General features: G+C 40.0%; 4 protein-coding genes across 6 annotated transcripts in view; 2 read left to right on the top strand and 2 right to left on the bottom strand.

Annotated features, from left to right (window-relative positions):
- Positions 1-364, top strand: part of LOC117556863 (coiled-coil domain-containing protein 148-like) — a 34,608-nt gene extending 34,244 nt beyond the window's left edge. For both annotated transcript variants that reach the window (XM_034232427.1, XM_034232428.1), the window contains exon 15: positions 50-364. In XM_034232427.1, coding sequence (XP_034088318.1) covers positions 50-193 — 144 coding nt within the window. In that variant the 3' untranslated portion in view covers positions 194-364. The remainder of the gene's footprint in view (positions 1-49) is intronic.
- On the bottom strand, positions 358-2,765 carry upp2 (uridine phosphorylase 2). Its single transcript, XM_034232429.1, has 7 exons — positions 2,520-2,765; positions 2,274-2,388; positions 2,023-2,181; positions 1,789-1,903; positions 1,473-1,682; positions 1,218-1,364; positions 358-1,102 (listed from the first exon to the last, which is right to left on the bottom strand). The coding sequence occupies exons 1-7, from the start codon at positions 2,570-2,572 to the stop codon at positions 960-962; spliced, it is 942 nt and encodes a 313-aa protein (XP_034088320.1). The 5' UTR covers positions 2,573-2,765; the 3' UTR covers positions 358-959.
- Positions 2,766-3,159: 394 nt separating this feature from the next.
- Positions 3,160-7,214, bottom strand: LOC117556865 (uncharacterized protein C7orf57-like). The gene is made up of 8 exons (XM_034232430.1): positions 7,102-7,214; positions 6,806-6,852; positions 6,476-6,616; positions 6,290-6,386; positions 5,904-6,024; positions 5,478-5,557; positions 3,785-3,882; positions 3,160-3,528 (listed from the first exon to the last, which is right to left on the bottom strand). The coding sequence occupies exons 1-8, from the start codon at positions 7,119-7,121 to the stop codon at positions 3,524-3,526; spliced, it is 609 nt and encodes a 202-aa protein (XP_034088321.1). The 5' UTR covers positions 7,122-7,214; the 3' UTR covers positions 3,160-3,523.
- A 3,193-nt stretch (positions 7,215-10,407) lies between these two features.
- LOC117556829 (activin receptor type-1-like) overlaps positions 10,408-18,356 on the top strand; it is a 28,585-nt gene continuing 20,636 nt past the window's right edge. For both annotated transcript variants that reach the window (XM_034232373.1, XM_034232372.1), the window contains exon 1: positions 10,408-10,730. The gene's annotated coding sequence lies outside the window, so the exon portion shown is untranslated. The remainder of the gene's footprint in view (positions 10,731-18,356) is intronic.

Here is an 18,356-nt window from a genome sequence, read left to right as displayed (position 1 = left end):
ATACATCATTTACTGTGGATTTGTTTGTTTTTTAACATCTGTTTTCCAGATTGTGTCTGATCCCAGAGTGCGTGTTGAGCAGGCTCTGAGGGAGGCCGGTCTGCAACACAGCCAGTACGCCAAAGACGTGCTGTCTGTTCTCACACCCCCCAAACCCCCGAGACGAGATACACAATCAGATCTCAAATTCTGACTTTGTTTGGGATCACATTGTGAAGTCCAACCCTTGTTCTGGTATTGAGCGTGACATTAAATGTGAGTAATATATTTAAATAAGCTGTATGTGTATTTACAGTTGGACAAATCACACCCTTTGGTAGAGCAGCTGCTGTGAGTGAATCAGGTGACACGGTGCAATTATTGTTATTGACTTTTTTTTATTGAACTCTAGAGCATCTCATGGGAAATACAATATCATACAGTATCACCGATTGATGATAAACATGTAACTTCAACAAATAAAAATGACCTCTGCACATTTATCAATATCTATTGACCGCTTATGCTACTTTCAGGATGTTTGCATTTGCAAAAACATGCTTCTGTGGCAGATGTAATTATATATGATCCATTTCTCTGGTCATCTGATAGCACATTCATCACTGAAATACATTGAAGTAAGGTTAAAATAATCTTATTGTATAATAAGAGAAAGCACTAAGGACGCATACATCCCAAACTTCTAATGGAGGCTAACTATTTCTCAACTTACCATTAAAGTTAAGTATTTAAAATAAACATACAGAACACATTCTTTACAAAATTAATGTAACCATACATAAATACCAGAGCATCATATATTAAAAGACACAATAGATACTATACACAAGCAAAATACTTCATATTTAAGCTTAATCTTTAAATAAGTGTCTAATACACATATGAACAAGTTCAATATATACATATCCACATATCAGCTATATACACTCTATTTGGGAGGCAGGTGTTGGGTTAGGGTTTCAGACAATCAGTCCCAGGCGTTTCTTGATGAAGTGGGACACCAGGACCTGGGGTCTCTGCTGGTACTCCACCAGGACGTCGTGAGTGGAGGTGATCTGGTCTCCGTCAAATCGGTTCAGCAAGGCGACACAGACCACTGCGGCTGGAGGCGAAAAGAGAGATCATCAGTCATGAAGTACACACTAATGTCAACGTTGTATCTTCAAAACACTCGTTAACTTTGCAGAATGACGATGATGTTTTGCCTTCAAAATTACCTTTCAGGCCACAGACACGGCACATTGCAGCAAAGACAGTGGACTCCATTTCAATATTCCTCACTCCGGCATCGTAAGCTTTCCTCAGATACTCCAGTTTGTCTTCATGAGAGAAGGAGCAGAGGGCTCCGTCAAGTCGTCCTTGACCTACAGAAACACAGCATCTGTCACTACCTGCCCAATGGTGTTGATCTGTTAAAGTTCTTCATGATTGATTTGATCACAAACAACCTAAGCATTAGATGGGGTTCATACCTTCATAGAAGTCATGTGTGCACATGGTGTTTCCGATCACTGTAGGAAAGTTTTGAAGCTCGGAGGAGCACTGCAGAAGCTCATTGGCTACCCCCTCGTCCAGCTCAGTGCTCCTGGTGATGACTTTACCCAGAACCACCTGCTCAAACTGGGCGCGGAAGGAGTAGTCCACGGCTTTATCCGTGACAACCACTGTGCCTGGAGCCAGACCTAAAGACCACGCCGAGCAGAAATACAAAATCAAGGAAACATTCAATGAAAATCCCCAATAGAAAAAGTTTGCCAAGAGTTTTACATTTAAAAACAATGCTCTTACCGACTCCACCAGATGTTCCAAGACGTAACAGAACCACATCCCGGCACTGAGCGTGGTGCAGCAGTTTGATGAGCTCATGCAGCATGATGGAGATGGAAGGGACACCCATGCCGTGCTGTGAGGGAAACAGCATAGAAACGATTATCAAAACGTGAACATGTTAAATCAGCCGTGCCATATTTGAAGCCAGTAGGAATGAAGACAACTAAGACAGTCTTGCTGTGTGATACTTACACTTATAGAGAGCACAGGTCCCACTTTGTACATGCAGTAGCGATCAGTTCCCTCACAGATGTCTATGATTTCCTCTGGGTTTCCAGGCAGTTCCAGCTCCTTGTGGATGAACTGAGCGAAAGCCTTCATTCGATTTGCGCTGCCTCCAACACACGCGAACTACGGGAAATAGAGTAAGAGGACTGTTGGTTTCTCTTTTCTAATATTTGAAACCGTCAATCATTTTTTGTTGTTGTATCCATTCCACAAACCTTGATATCTCCAAACATTTCTGGAAGGTTGTGAGTCTTGGTGCCCAAGCTGAAGTGGTAGAGGATATCCTCCTCCATGGTGTCCAAGTTGGGATTTTTCACTTGGACTAGTTGTCTACAAGATATAAAGTGCACTATATTACAAATCTAAATCCTTGGCATACTCCGAATTGATTACCAAACACTTGATTTTAAAGAAGAAAAACATGCTTTTTCCAAAGTTAGTTGAGATTCTCAAATACTCACTTGATATAGTCATTGTGGTCATTGCCCATACAGTTAAGTAGAATTGGTGCCATGACAGCAGGTGAGGCTTTGAAATCCAGTTTGAAATGTGTTCCGAAAGTTGTTCTCCTGTAAGACCTTAGCCGTTTTTAATACCAGTTATGTCTGACTGCAGAGCTTATATAGCGGCGACCTCCGGCCCGGCCACTGATTGGTTCCAGAGGGAGGAGTAGCACCTGTTCGTCCTCGTTATCACAAAAACATCCACCAGTCTCAAACAAACGGCAAGATCATTCACGGGAAAAAGGATTGGCCAAGATCCAAAACTTATATTTTTGAAACCCATCGGAAGCTAGTCAATAACTAACGTGTTATTATGACATAAAGCTTTCCGTAAGAGCACTGAGTTCTGACACTGAACTTTGACACTGCAATGCAACACATTGCAGTGTCAAAACAATGACAAACACACAGAGCTAACTTTACCTTTACCCTGCAAAAATGTAATAGTATGCATCGTATAATTTACTTTAATAGTAATATTACAAAAAATTAGACATTATTTGCTGTTGTGTTTTAATTGTGTTGCATTCATTAAAGTGTCAACGCAGCAGAGCGAATCGAATGGCGTATAAAAGGCAAAAACAAAAAGACAGTTGAATATTTTTGAAAAACTTTAATTTATATTATCAAACTTTAATTTCTTAAAGCTGCCTTTTACATAATGTTTAAACACAGCAAAAAACAAACACGAGTTACTAGTGCCATTTTAACTCAAGGAATGCTGTTAATTTAGGCACCACTAACAGGCACAAAACATTTCAAAGTCTTAGCTTTGATTCAACGAAGCACTTTCACACTTGAGTTAAACCTCTAACATCACAGAACAATTGCATGATAGTAAAACATTTGATGTGGCTCAGTATGAAGCGGTAAAGAAATTAAGAAAAGGAGCAGGGAATGGCAACTGTTCTTGTTAGAAGCATTCAATGTTATATCCTTCCTTCCACGGCACTGGCAGTCTTTTAATCTGTTGACATGGATATGAGAGTCATTCAGTCATAATCATCATCACATCATTTACTTATAATCTCTGCATTACACTGTCAGGACGCATCATTAATTCCTAACCACTTCAATCTTAAAGTTCACATTGTTGGCTTCATTTCATTTGATTATGATAAGAGGAATGTTGATGGCATGATGTAAATAAAACAATTAAGTAAATGAGGTATGGTGACCAGGACGAGAGTAACTCAATCTGTCAGAGACCCTGTGCGACTCACCTGACAAATCAGTGTTGGCGGCTGGTTTCTTGTCTTCTGCGTAACCAAAGCTCAACAGCTTAGACATGTCCACAGGAGCTGGGTTTTTGTCATACATTCTGTAGAAACAGAGAGTCCAAATGTGATTGAAATGTAAACCATTTTGTTTTCATGGAAATCAAACCAGAAGGTGCTTTTGTAGTTTAAAGTATAATGTAATGTTTAATCATCCCGAAAAAAGTGCCAATTAGATTAACATGAAATAGGTTTTGTTGTTTACAATTGTCAGTTTTTAATCATGTAACACCAAACTACTGACAATGCTATTATCAATTAATTTCAATGTACATCTTTCAACCTTCTTATCTTTAAAGCTGTGAAGAAAAAGAGTGTAATAATAATTGTTACACACAATATTTCAGGAAATGCCTACACTCTCTGTTCTTTTTACTCTCTAAGTCAATATCTTGCACAAAGACTGTGATCAGCTGTTTACTGCACTGCAATGATAAAATAACAGACCATTGTGTTCTTTAAAAAAGAATGTGATGTGATGGATTTAAGGTAGGTTTGTATGCTTCTATTTGCTGTGGATCCTTTCAGAACTTTTGGGTATAAAACCATGCATGCACTATACCCACAGTGTTTCGTTTCTGTATCACGGTATGTGAGGTTATTTGATTTTTGGTACGTGTCAATGACCTTTTTCGAATGTCCCGGGAACATGGCCCAGCCCAGCAGGCGGCCAAAACAAACAGTTTGAGGTGAATGTCCTGTCTCGTCTGGATGTTGTGCGCGTTGTGTTTGACCTAAGTGTGCTGCAAGACCATCAACATTCCTGTATAGTCATCACAACACGGAAGCGTGGTGAAGGTTTTACTGACAACATCCTGTTAAATATACAGACTTTTTTAATCAGCCATATACAATTTGTGTTGTAATGCCAACCACTAGGAAATTACACAGATGAAAAAGTCTAAACCAGCGGTTCCCAACCTGTGGGCCGCGGCCCCGCATTGCAAGTGGGCCACCAAATCATTTGCAAAACATTATGATTTGTGTGGAAACATTTGATTATTACAATTTGAACCTCTTTTCCTTTTCTTTCTTGATCCTCCTTAGCAACGGTCATTAGTCCTTGACAGCGGTCTGAACTACTGGATTAACAACGTGTCACATGTTCTGAATTGAGCAATCAGAATAGAGTATTCAACTAAACCGTGTAATAAAAATGTCTGTTTTTTTACTGATGGCCAGCTCCTTTTCTAATTAAAATAAAAAGTACTTTATTTAGCCTCCATATTGTTTATGGTTGAATGTGGGCTGCGAACATTTTTTAGATGGGACCTGAGTGGAAAAAGGTTGGGAACCGCTGGTCTAGACAATTATGAAATTGCCTACCATCATGATGGGCTACAATTTTGTGATAATCACTTTCAAATATAGTCAAGTTCCGAATATGTAACAAAACAGGTTCTGCTTGCTGTTTCCACAATCATTAAAAGATCCATTTAAAATGTTACTGATTACTGAGTTCCACTCAAAATGACTGATATGGTTTAACATAATAAGATCACTGGCCTCCATTCAATCTGGTATATTTCATGTAATTATGTTTCTGAGATGTGTAAACATATGGCATTTTTTGACACCAGCCTCTTGCCCCGAACGTCATACAGAACAACAGCGCCATCTTGTGACCACATGAACTTACATCCTCTTGAATTTGCTCCTCTCGTGATAATGACTGGGTGCCTGCAACTTCTCCATCTGGTTGTATTGAACATTGTTGTTCTGCAGAACACAAAGCAAAGTTACAGTGCTGATAGATATTTTATGAATGTAAATATATGCAGATTATGTATTTTGTAATCCTATTTATGCTTTCAATTTGGCAGCATGCTCTCATTTTTACTCCAAACCACTGAGAAAGAAGGTCCACAGAGTAGGTCTGCCTGATCCAGAAACAGTGATTAACACCACAGCATCAATAAAATCCCTCTATTTGTGTCTTCTATCATATGATCATAATAGTATAAAACAACTCAAGAGATTAAATTCATTGTTATAGTGGTGGTGGTGGCACGTGTGGCTGAATAACGTTTTTTTTATTTTATGACTTTGACATTTCCTTGTTTACCTTCTCTTTTCCATAGCTGCTGCTATCATCCCTCTCCCAGGCGGACATATTGTCGGTCTCAAAGGGGGGCTCTGCTGAATGAAAGGCTCTAGGGTTTTTCATCTCTTCACTGTAAATTATACTGTTGGAAAAAATACAACATAGGGATATGATATATATCATTCACTTAATTGGAGGATAACAGTAGACAATTTACAGTTTATGGCTGATTGTTTCCGCATGTATTGTTCCTTCTATTTTACAGTAGGCTACTCTCAAGCAGTACCAGTAATTAAGCAGTACTGACAAATTCAGTTAGTAGTAGCGTTAGTAATTGAGGTAGGAGTATTATAAATCATCACCTCACTACAAGTTAGAGTGCATGATAATTATAAGGCAAATTGTACCTTGGAAAGCCGTCCCCTTCTGATGCAGCGAGGAAGGAATCCAGAGGTTTGTAGGAATCACATTTAGAAATAAGTGTTGCCTCGTGCCACAAAAGCCCTGATGAAAAAAAGGATCAAAATATATGTAGGCACAAGTATTAAGCACACTAGACTGTGTCTAAATATAACACAACAAGATGGATCTACCCTTCTGCCCTCCTTGTTTTGCAAGCTTGATATAGTCAGAGTCACTCTCTCGGACTCCGGCCCTCCGCCCTCGGACCTTCTCTTCAGCTACAGAGCTGATAGGGGACAGTCCTGGGATCTGGGAGATCTGGCCATTTATGTCTACACGCACACAAACACACACACACAGTTAATTTGTGAAACTAGGGAAACACATCATATATTTCATCATGAACTACACTAAACCACATTTTCCCCACCAGGGTCAGACAGACAGGTCACACTGCTTGCTCATAATGGCTAAGCTAGTTAACCAAATGATTTCAGTTTAAACATTAGTAGGCTACTTGCCAGTTGATGTAGATTGAAGATCGTTACTCATTGTAACTGAGAGATTTCTAGTGAAAATGGAAACAAAAACCCAGTACACTGTCAATTTTTTACGAACTTAACGTAACTTCGTCATTAACGTTAGCATTAATGAACGACATTAACGTTAGCGTTGGTTAGCTGACCCTAACTGCCGTTTAATTATCCGAGCCTTTCAACAAACATCGCGCTGTTAAAGGTATGAGTCTACAGGAAAACAGGTTAAAACAAAGCAATTATAGTTTTGATAAAAGAAAACAGAAGTTGTTTTAACTTACTTTTGGGATTGCACGGACATTGTGGAAGAAAAGCAAGAAACTGTACGGAACAGCACCACTGTGACTGTTTGAAACTTCTAACCTCGTTGCCCTGGAAACGGTTTCCAGTTAACACAGCCTGGAGTGCAGCTGCTGCTCTGAGGTGACAGGTAGGAGAACCGTTAGTAGGTTAGTTAGTTATTCAGTTAGTCAAGTCAGTTAGTTAGTTATTCAGTAGGCTATGTCAGTTAGTTAGTTAATTTATAAATAACAAGCTGGAAAATAAATAATAATAATAATTTAAGTTTAAGTTTGACTATAAATTATATTTGAGACTATTACTTAGCCCTAGTAAAAGTTGTAATACCACAATGTAAAAAAAAAAAGACTTTAAATATTCCTGCAGAATACATTATTATTACAGAATAGTTTTTTATTGTTGTATTAAATATTGAGTGGATTTTAACTACATAATGGTCTTCTGGGTAGCTTAATGTTTGTCATAATTACGTTTATTTGTTACATGGTTTTGGTATAAATAATCTAAATCTGCAAAGTAATTAAGTAAATAAATCACATTAACTTCTGAAATTATGTAGAAGATCCAAAGTGCTAAGGTAGCATACAATAGAAGCCCTGAAGAAAAGTAGACTAGCCTACAAATACTTCAACTAGTACTGAAAGAAGCTAGAGGAGTGGGTGTTCATATCCTTTCTGTCTAGGCCATCAATTATGTAGGCATGAAGTTTGAAGAGTTTGCTGAAAATGTCTTAATGTCACATTAAGAAAATGTAAATATCCTGTAGGTCTTTAAAGAATAAAGGGATACAGTTATTACTGCGAAATAAGAAGCAACCTAGCTTTTTGTGATATACTGTAGTTCTAGCTATATTTGAAAATATGTTCAATGGTTTTATTTAATGTAATAATCATAATAAATGTCATGTTCATTAAAGTGGCCCAAAAGGATACCTCAGACCTAAGATCAGCGGCGGTTCTTGGGGGGGCCAGTTCCCCCTAACACTGACCTCTGACCCCCCTGTGGCCCCCCTAACAATGAAAAGTTTTTTTTTGTTTTTTTGTTTTTTTAAATGTATATTTTCTGGTACTCGGTTTGCCAAAAACCGCAGGATTTTGTTGCTGTAATGTGAGATTGTGCAGACACCCTTATGTAAAGTAGAGATGTAACTGTTCATTGCCTTTATTTTTATATAAATATGGTGTTAGTGAAAACTTTGCACTATAACTTAAGCTGAAGCTAACAGTAATAACTATAAGATCTATCTGAAATAAATAAGTGCACTGAAACAAATACCAATAACTGTATTGCATTGTTTTCTTATGCGCAATTACTTCATACTGTCTAGTTCTCTTTTTCGTCCTGCATTTATTGTGCCCCCCTCAGAAAATAACTGGCCCCCAGTGGCCTCCCAGTCAAATTGGTCTAGAACCGCCACTGCCTAAGATGACTAATTCATTAGTCAAGTCACTGGTTAATTAAAATATGAATTTAAGTATTTGAACTAGGGCTGTTAATAACGCGTTAACGCAACAAAAAAAATTAACGCCACTAATTATTTGAACGCGATTAACGCATGTGTATTTGTTGTCCTCGGCTGCCCCGTAGTTTCAGAACGCATCGAGTTTAAAATACCATCTCCAAGCTGATGCTGACAGCCCCGCCCGCTCCTGCCGCCCGCTTGCGGCAGACCACACTTCCACGCTCACCGGCAGGCACCGACTGGTCATCGGGAGGACCGGGAGGGTGTGTGTATGTGTATGTGTGTATGTGTGGCGCAAGCGAGCGAGAGAGAGACCTCACGTGTATTGTTGTTGTTAGCATCTGGTGCTAGCTAGCTGCGCTAACGGATATAAGGAGCTGTTTCAATTCAAACAGAGGAGCGACATTTCGCCGACAACTGCGTAGTGCGCGCAACATGATCACAGCGTCCAGGCAGCTTCCGTTCGAGCATATGCCTTGAGTTGCACATAGCTCAAACGATCACACACACACACACACACACACACACACACACACACACACACACACACAACACACACACACACACACACACACACACACACACACACACACACACACACACACACGCACATAGACACACTTTGTATTGTATTATTGTATGAGAGAGGTTCCAGGTTGAATTGAGGCGAATATTTGTAATTCAGAGGTTGTTGTGTTTAATATTCATGAGAATATTTGTCATTGTTCGAATGATAATACAAATGTGCATAAAGCATATTTGTCCACTCATATGTTGATAAGAGTATTACAAACTTGAAAAATATTCCTCTAAGGTACATTTAGAACAGATAAAAAAATGTGCGATTCATTTGCGATTAATCGCGATGAACTATGGACAATCATCCGATTAATCGCGATTAAATATTTTAATCGACTGACAGCCCTAATTTGAACATATAGGCTAACTATGAACATATTGGGAACACATTTTAAAGTGATATCATTTTTTTGATAATGTCTGCTTATTGTCCATGTTTATTTTTAAAAGTACCAATTTTTTTATTATTTGTTTCTATTTTCCCGAAATATTCCTAAAACTTGAACTCCTCACTCCCTAAATGCTGAGTCGGGAACATGCGCAGAGCAAACGAAAAGACGATGGTGCTTTAATTACTGCTGACGTCAAGTTAGCCGGAGAGAGCCTGCCTGTGACAGGAAATGGACGCCTTTGCTTCAGCATAAAACACAGTATATCACTTGAACCTATATGGGTAAACAGAAGATACATAACGGTAACATTTAATTAAATGTTTTGGTTCACAGTCACACTATTATATTTCATTAGGAGTTTCCTGTACCATATAGTTTAATTTAAAGTTCAATTTACATTACAAACAGCGAGAACATAAACGTAAGCCTATCAAAAAAACTATAAGCGCAACATATTGTTTGTATCTAAAATCATAGAAATCCCTGAAATGTTATAGAGTGAATTACGTGATTAAATGAAATGGAAATACTCAAATCAAGTAGTAATTGTAAATAATGCTTGAATAATTGTACTTTTCAATTGACATTTCGCTTCTGTTCTTCTGTTTAGCTTCGTTTTAAGTGAAATGCATAACATTTACTTGAGTATCTTCTAGAACGTTTTACATATATCTTACGAATTATATTTAATATAGTATATTCATTCATCTCATTCGACCTCTGGGAAAAAAATAACATTCAAAAAAGACAAAGACCTGCTTTATTTTATTTTGAAACGCGTGACCGGAAAGCCCGTATTTTTCGTCTCGTGCAGCGCTGGTTAATTATCAGTGAGTTGTTGCAAGGTAACTTCCTCCTCCACTCCTGGCTTTTTGCCTTCGTGGATCGGAGTGCGAGTTGTGTGAAGCCGCAGAGAGACAGTGCTTATGTGTGTAGAGAAACAACGTTACAAAATGTATCTCAATGGTTTCTCTCTCCTAAATATCGCGTGAATATTCCACTTGTTTTCACCGCCGGGCAAACGACGGACGATAATGTTGGCGTCATGTAGGCTGTGCTTTTCAGACTTTGGAAAACAAATCCGGTATTGTCGGTGAATTTTTGGGAGATGGTAGAGTAGTTCGACCTGCGCCAGTTTCACAGCCCTCATACAGCACTTTGAAAAACAACCTGCAAGGTAAGTTGAATCACATTGCGGCTAAAATGAACTAGAATATTGCAACTGTATTATTTATGTCGTTGTTTTCACACATTTTGGGAAACGTCGAGAAGTTTACTGATGTGCAGGAAAATGTTTCGTGACGTGCTCTCAAAAGAAATCCCTTTGAGCTTTTCTTTGTCAAATCTGGCCTGTTTGTTTTTGCAGCCGCATATTGTATTTACCTTCTCCATTTTAGGGTGTTTGAACAAGTATCTGCATGTTATATGAATATGATTTAGCAGATGAATAGCTTTCACGCAGCCAAGCCCTTTTTTACCGCGTCAAAGAGACGTTTTTTGTAGACTTGTTGTTATAAATGGTGATGAGCTCCAGGCTGTAATTGTCACAATCAAATCAAGCTTAAACATTGCAACTAGTTGTGACTTTGTTAAGACTTTTTGTCATGCAAACTGTTTTTGGGAGGGTCGTTCCTGCTTGATCGTGTGTCTCATCATCGCATGCTGAGCACTTTAACATCACAATCGCAGCCCTGGAGGGGGGAGAACAGCCCAAAACAATGGTGAACACCCAGTCTGGCTTTGAGTGGTCTGTGTTTTAATTCAGGAGAAGTTGGCATTGAAACAACATTTTAAATACCACAAACATATTTAATGTACAAGTGTTTGTTGACATGTTTCCTTGTTAGGGAGCAGACCAAACAGGAAGTGGTTTGTGATAAGATTGCAGGGCCAGTAGACCTGCTGATCAGAGGGTGCACACTTCATTATCAAGGTGTTGAAAACATTCAGAGATAATTGTCCAGGTTAAAATATGTGTGAATGGGCATGTCTCCCACTGAAGTGTTCTTCCTCAGAATCAACGATGTGACAATCCCACATACTAATCAGATCCTTCTTCACAAGTCCACATGATTCTGGGATTTGTCAATCTGTTAATTGTGTGATGGATTTAAGGTGACTTGCCCAGACTACTCATTTCAATGTAGATGTATGACCCTGACAAAGGGTGATGGTGTCTGGCAATAAAGATGACACATTGTTGTATCTCAAGCTGCATTGATTGATCACCTAATGGATACATTCATTGCCAGGATGACACCAACTATTTTATTTCAAAACTGATATGACTTTTCTCTGTTTTTATATAATATTACATTGAATATTTTTGACTGACAAAACAATAAACGTAAAGACCATGACTTTTGAGAAACTAGGATGGATATTTCTCAATCATTTCTGATATTTTATAGACACTTGATTAATAGGAAACAAAATCATCAGTCAATCACTAAATGAATTAATAGTTACTTTCAGTTTAGTTTAATCAACATGGATAATCCCCTCAAAATGAATTGGACCCCCACCAGTTGAAACAGTCATTCATAAGTTGTTGTCTTGAATGTTCCTTTTCCTGGATTACAATAATCATGTAAGCTTTACTTATTTATAAGTGGTTGTTTGTTTATGTGGTTAGTTGGTGATCTGGAGAATGTAACCCCATAGCTGACCAGTCACTGAAGTCGGGCCTCAGTGAGGGTGCCGGCTGTTCTCAGAGCCTGCGTCGTGGAGTCTGCTGATAGTGGACTGATAAACGGACGACATGCAGTCTGAGGCTGAGATATGATTCAGCTCCAGAGCAGATCTTTGGTGTTCTGTTCTCTGGAGGTAACAGGCTCCAGCATGTGGTTGCCCACATTGTGGGGTCCTCTCCGACTTCTCAACGTCTCTCCCTCTACAACAATGTTATTGTTTGGCCCTGAGCCAGGTCATTGTTTCAAGCTGCCTATCTGCTGTAACTTATTCCTCAACCAGTTGGAGGTTATCTGTCTCTTTGAGACTAACAATGCATTCCCAACAAAAGGACTGCTTTGGGGTGTCGGATTTTTGTAGTTTGTTTTTAAAGAGACCTTATTTCTGTCTGATTTATGATACTTACGGTATTTATGTTAAGCAAGTTTTTCTTATTGCCGACACGTTGCTTGGAGCTAGTGTTGCAACAAACAGGCAGGTTATGGATAACAGAATGTCAGAAAATGGTGAAGCATCAGACTTTTCCAAATCATACATTTGTAGAGCCCAAGTGTTCCATCTGACAAACCAACCGGAAATATTCTGTGTAACGTATTCATGGGAATAAGCTTTGAAGACTTAATCACTAATTGAGTCAGATTAACTGATAATGGAAGTATTTAGTTGCAGCACTACCTTTGAACACTAACTCTTTTGTCTTTGAACATTTGTCCATGAAGTGTTGCCTCTTCTACACAGGCCTCAATCAGGTGATGACTCCTGAATGATTTGGCCGTAGAAATCTTGTCTTTTCCATCAGTGTTCTACTGAAGCGGTTCCTTCTGATGGACATAAAGTGTATCATTCGCCCACATTTCCGAAAACACGAGTATGGGTGGGGGGGGGCCTCTGATAGCAATCATTTCTCTGTGCACAGTAATTTGGCTGTCAGAAGCAGCTGGCTGTTTGGGTTGGAACAATATGCGAATGGTGGGAGAGGGAAGGCTTCCAAAAAACTGTGTGTGTGTGTGTGTGTGTGTGTGTGTGTGTGGTGTTGTGTGTGTGTGTGTGTGTGTGTGTGTGTGTGTGTGTGTGGTGTGTGTGTGTGTGTGTGTGTTGTGTGTGTGTGTGTGTGTTGTGTGTGTGTGTGTGTGTGTGTGTGTGTGCTGTGTGTGTGTGTGTGTGTGTGTGTGTGTGGTGTGTGTGTGATGTGTGTGTGTGTGGTGTGTGTGTGTGTGTGTGTGTGTGTATGTGTGTGTGTGTGTGTGTGTGTGTGTGTGTGTGTGTGTGTGTGTGTGTGTGTGTGTGTGTGTGTGTGTGTGTGTGTGTGTGTGTGTGTGTGTGTGTGTGGGTTACACAGTCTGTCATTAACAAGAGAACTGCAGTTATGAGACCAAGATAGACTGCTTCAAGTCTGAGCAAGAGTCTGAGGCTCATCGCTCTTCGACGTAGGTGGCTCTCAAGATAGGTTAGAAAAGGAGGGAGGAGGAGGGGGGGGGAATACCATGGCTGCCTGTGTGTGAGACAGTTTATTAATGTGACTGAGGGGCGGTGTCACTCTGGATAGAAAGAGACGGCCGCTCAACGCAAACTTCACCTATTCAGCTTTTCATCATGTATACATCTGTGTGTGTACTTCCTAGAAACTTCGACTAGTAACAAACCTGGCACCAGATGAGGCAGCAGGCTGCAGAGGAGCTCAACGTGATGTGGGTTTGAACTTGAATTTGCTTCTGCTCTGTGCTCGTGTCCAGCTTTTTAGAAGGAGGCCCTGTGTCGCAGTGTTATTTTTAGTATTAATAATCATCAGCCTCATGCGGCCCAAACACATCACGATGAGAAAGAGCTGTCTGGGACTTGCGGGCACTGCAGTCTCAGCACGACACGGGAAGTTAGTAGAAAAGAGAACAAGATAAAAGACTGCCTGTGTTGGTGCCAGATTTGAGTTGTGTTTGCTGTTTGGAGGCTTGCTCTCTTTCACTTCTGGTTGCACAGACTTATTGATTTCTCTCATTCTGTGTTCAAATGTGGATGAGGACGAGTGGAGACAGAGAGAAGGAAGGAAAGATACGACTGTCTGCAAAGACACACACACACACACACACAGATCTGCAGTGTGCATGGCTCCTCTTTCCACACTAACTCCAGACTGCGCTGGAGACAGTCTGCAATACACATTTCATGAGCCCTTCACTCGCTCCAGTGCTCTTGTTTTATCGCTCAGCTGTAAGTGGAAAAAGTTATGCTTTTGTTTCACTCGCCGCCTCTTTCTGATCTCATTTCCCAGCCCCAGACATGGGCTCTGATTCGTTGTGAGAATATTTCTACAAATGTAGAATAATCAGTTTTTATCTCTTGGGTCAAAGGGTCGTAAACTGAAGACCTTCTGTGCTCTGTTATGATTGTCGTACTTCAGCCTCACATTGATGGGGCTTCCCATTCCCTATGCTTTGCCAGATGGTACACCATTGGCTTTGAAAGCAGGCTGTACTCTGCAGAAGCTAAAATCAATATCACAATAAGATTGGAATAACTGCCTTTCCGTATTTTTATAATTTTTACATAGGCACCCTAGCAAAGTATAAAGGCCTTTTTTTAAGAAGAAATTGCAATTAATATATCTACGAATATATCATAATCTTCGTCTGCCCTACAATATACGGTTCCATTTTGTTCATTTAGTAGAGTGTGATCACACTTTAATATCCATTATAATAACATTAATTATCATCTGGCTCTAGTCCAAGAACTGTTTATGTCTTCGTTTCCCATTTCTGACTCATCGTTACATCTTAGGAAGTGTTAACTACTGGTCTTTCCTTTAAAAGTCTTTCCTATCCGGAATTCAGGAAACTCTCGGCCATAAAAGCTCCATTGGCAGCAGGATGCAATGGCTGCGGAGCTTAGTGCTGTATGACCGTTCATTGTTTTGTTGCAAGTTGTTTGCCGAGTGATTATCATCAAGGTGGTGAATAGTTTGGTCGATGTCTTTTACATTTGACTCTGACTCCTGGAGCTCAGCCTCCTCCAGGTGATGCACAGAATCAACCAAATATTCCCAGAGCTTTTATTAGCTCTACGCACAGCTATTTGCCCTCTTTGCCTGATATACTTGTTTCACGAAAACGTGTTTAAAGAGTGTACAGTGACACAAATCAAGGTGTCCTTTCAGGTTAGTATTGCCCCTGGGTAATGAACTTTGGGAGATGGTCGTTTGGAGGGAGAATGTTTGTGCATTCCTCCATTGGCAAACATAGCAGAGGGCCATAAAGATAGTGTTTGAATTGGCTTTGTCAGACTTTGATGACTGTGTGAAAATAGATGTCTAATTGCTATGGTGACCAATGTGTAGAAGACATGTTACCAGTGTCTTACCGTTCACAATGCTGTAAAAGCTTCCAGGTAGTGCCTAAGACGTCACGCACAGATGATAACAAAAGAAAATACTACGTATAAACTTTTGTTTTGTGATAATGTAGATCAACTGTTGTTGGCATTGTCCGAATGGTAGACTCTTCCGCACCCCCAGTCTTTGTATATTTAGTTGTGCAATCAAACTGTTTCATACATTATTTAAAAAGTTGGATAAAATTGCTCATCTGTTTTGTGATGGGGGCGTGTCAGAGTGGGACCACACAGCAGGAACATGCTCCAACTATTGTCTCGGATTACATTGGATCTAGGCTGAATACACTGTGTGGGTGTGTGTGTGGGTGAGACTAGTATGGGTTACACTGTATCCTAGGAACAAAAAACGGTTATGCTATTGCCCACTACAATGAATGTGTGAGTGAGAATTAAACAAATGCAGGGGGGCATTAGCATTTGATAACATTCCTCACACTGAAAGGAGGCAGCTGCAGAGATACTAAAGGGCCCTGATGGGGCAATGCAGAGTCTTTAAGCTTCAAAGGGGCCACAGAAGTCCCTCCTTCATATCCACATGTGATGATGCCCTTGTGTTTAATGAGTGTTGCGTTGCACTCAGCAGAACCATACAGCTTTCACACACAGCCTCAGTGTATGACACAGGATATCAACAAGGGGTCATCCTGCGTTTCACAGTTGCATCCGACAAGGTCACAGCACCGCATTTAGCTCAGTTTCAACACTGCAGTCGGTACAAACTTCAATTTGCCTGATTTTTGATGTGCATCACTTAAAACAGTTACCCACTTGATGTCATTTCACATTATTGAGCAAAATTCTTGTCTGAATAAAACCCTAAACTTTTCAGAAATGTTGCACCAAATTATAATAATTGTAAATCATAATGCTGGCCAAACCTTGTTGCAAAATGCAGGTAGATTATGTAACTTGATGGCATGTCTCTGCGTTTTCCTATAGCCCCACACATGTTTTAGTAAACTAATTTGTGTTCATAGGTGCTATAAAGTTATTATTATTATTATGACACTCCATCAGGCATTAATTTGCACACAACATTGATATTGTTCAGCCTGACAGAGATTTATGACCCAGGTTTTTTTGGAGCAATCTTGCACAGTGTGATATACACTGAACCTGCAAGACTTCCAATATCACACAGTGTGTAGGAGCCTTAAGCCAAAAGCCAACTGCACCAAGAACCTTCCACAAGATGACTAGTGCCATCAAATACCTCTAGTCCTAACTGGGCTAACTCCCCCATGGTGAAAATGTTTTCTTTTAAATCCAACACCTATGGTTAAACTATTTGTGTGCACCCTTCTTTTTTGTATACAACATTCATTGTAATCTACCATGTTCCTAAGCACAGGTGAATCAAGTGTGTGTGTATTTCCTCATAACCTTCTGTTAAGTTAAAGCTGTTCATTTGTAATCTTATTTTCAGCCACCCCAAGTGTTGTATCTGACTGTAGGCAGAGCATGTTTTTGAATGTGTTGATTCGGTTTCAGTGTGAATAGAAATGTGGGTTGCTGCAGAGGCCCACTTTCGCCCTCAGGTCTGTGATACACCCACATCCACCTAGGAGTGAACCATCTGTGTGTCCCTGATGGCATGCTGGCACTCTGGCTGTCGGGGACACGGACAGCCAGCTCCGCATTGCCCCAGCCGCTGCCTCTTCTTCTTCCCTCGCTGCCCCGCAGTTTGCTGCAGTTTCCTCTGCGCCCGGGCTATTTGTGCCATGGTAACTGTGCCAGGCTGCCAGCTCAGACACAGATTCCACCTCTCGTCTCCCTGTTTGCCAGAATGATGACTCAGCAGCTCCTGCAGGGCTCCCAGCCTCCTCCCTCCTCTTCCTCAGTGATGCACTATGCTCATCAGACAAAGTAGTGTTTTATCGTTCTCTCCTTCAGCGTGACCCGAATACAAAACCGACCTAAGTAATAAAGACTTATACTTTTGTTTCGAAATGTCACAGAGAAAGAATAAATGGTAGTAGAATATCACGTTTGAAATGATACTTGAAGTTATAGTATAATAACACCTCAAATGTATTTAAATTATGATTACTGTCTACATGCTTCTCTAGTGTGGGTCCTTTTGTACCAGTCGCATGATTTTTGAGTGACGTCCTAATCATCTTGTGCTTTCCAAGATCTCCCTCCTTAGAGGGATCACTGGATAGAGTTTGCCTACGAAATATGGCGTCATAAAACGGGAGCCTTGATATGTAAGATCACTTTCAAGTCCCTCCAGCAGCACTCAGCTGGAGCCAACCCTGACATACTTTTCATCGGGCCAACTATTTAGCTCCGGGTCTTGAGCTTAATGTGGTTTCTTCATGTGTAAGGATCGTGCTTATGCATCTCCGAGGCACTGATATCGTCATACTAAATACCAGTGGTGGGCAAAGTATGTCGATTATTTACTGAATTAAAGGCTTCATCCATACAAGGTAGTCAATTTTAAACATAGTAGTCTTCCATTTGGTATGTAAAGGAACAGAAGTCACTGAATATAACATATTAGTATACTTGTATCTTAGTACTGCACTTGATTTATTTTCTCCCACTGCAAATCATGGACTCCAGACACAGAATTGTTAACCAACTGCCTGACCTTTCACAAAGAGGGAGTGAAAGAGAAGTAATGCATTGTAAAACAAACGGCTTACATTGTTGTGTGAAATAACAATTGTCTACATTTTAAATCTTCTATAACATGTAACCCTGAATGATACTGTAG

This window comes from Gymnodraco acuticeps, unplaced genomic scaffold, assembly GCF_902827175.1.
Source record: "Gymnodraco acuticeps unplaced genomic scaffold, fGymAcu1.1, whole genome shotgun sequence".
NCBI lineage: Eukaryota > Metazoa > Chordata > Actinopteri > Perciformes > Bathydraconidae > Gymnodraco > Gymnodraco acuticeps.
The sequence above is the reverse complement of the archived record's forward strand: the minus strand, read 5'-3'. Positions and strand labels throughout refer to the sequence as shown.

Bases quoted from the DNA above. Each gene is read 5' to 3' on its own strand.
- upp2 (XM_034232429.1), bottom strand. From the start codon at position 2,572: ATGGCACCAATTCTACTTAACTGTATGGGCAATGACCACAATGACTAT. The intron at 2,389-2,519 runs GTGAGTATTTGA...TATATCTTGTAG, and splicing joins GACCACAATGACTATATCAA to ACAACTAGTCCAAGTGAAAA. The intron at 1,683-1,788 runs GTAAGAGCATTG...CGTGGTCTTTAG, and splicing joins TGGAACATCTGGTGGAGTCG to GTCTGGCTCCAGGCACAGTG.
- LOC117556865 (XM_034232430.1), bottom strand. From the start codon at position 7,121: ATGTCCGTGCAATCCCAAAA. The intron at 6,617-6,805 runs GCAAGTAGCCTA...GTGTGCGTGTAG, and splicing joins TCTTCAATCTACATCAACTG to ACATAAATGGCCAGATCTCC. The intron at 6,387-6,475 runs GTAGATCCATCT...TTTTTTCATCAG, and splicing joins AAAACAAGGAGGGCAGAAGG to GGCTTTTGTGGCACGAGGCA.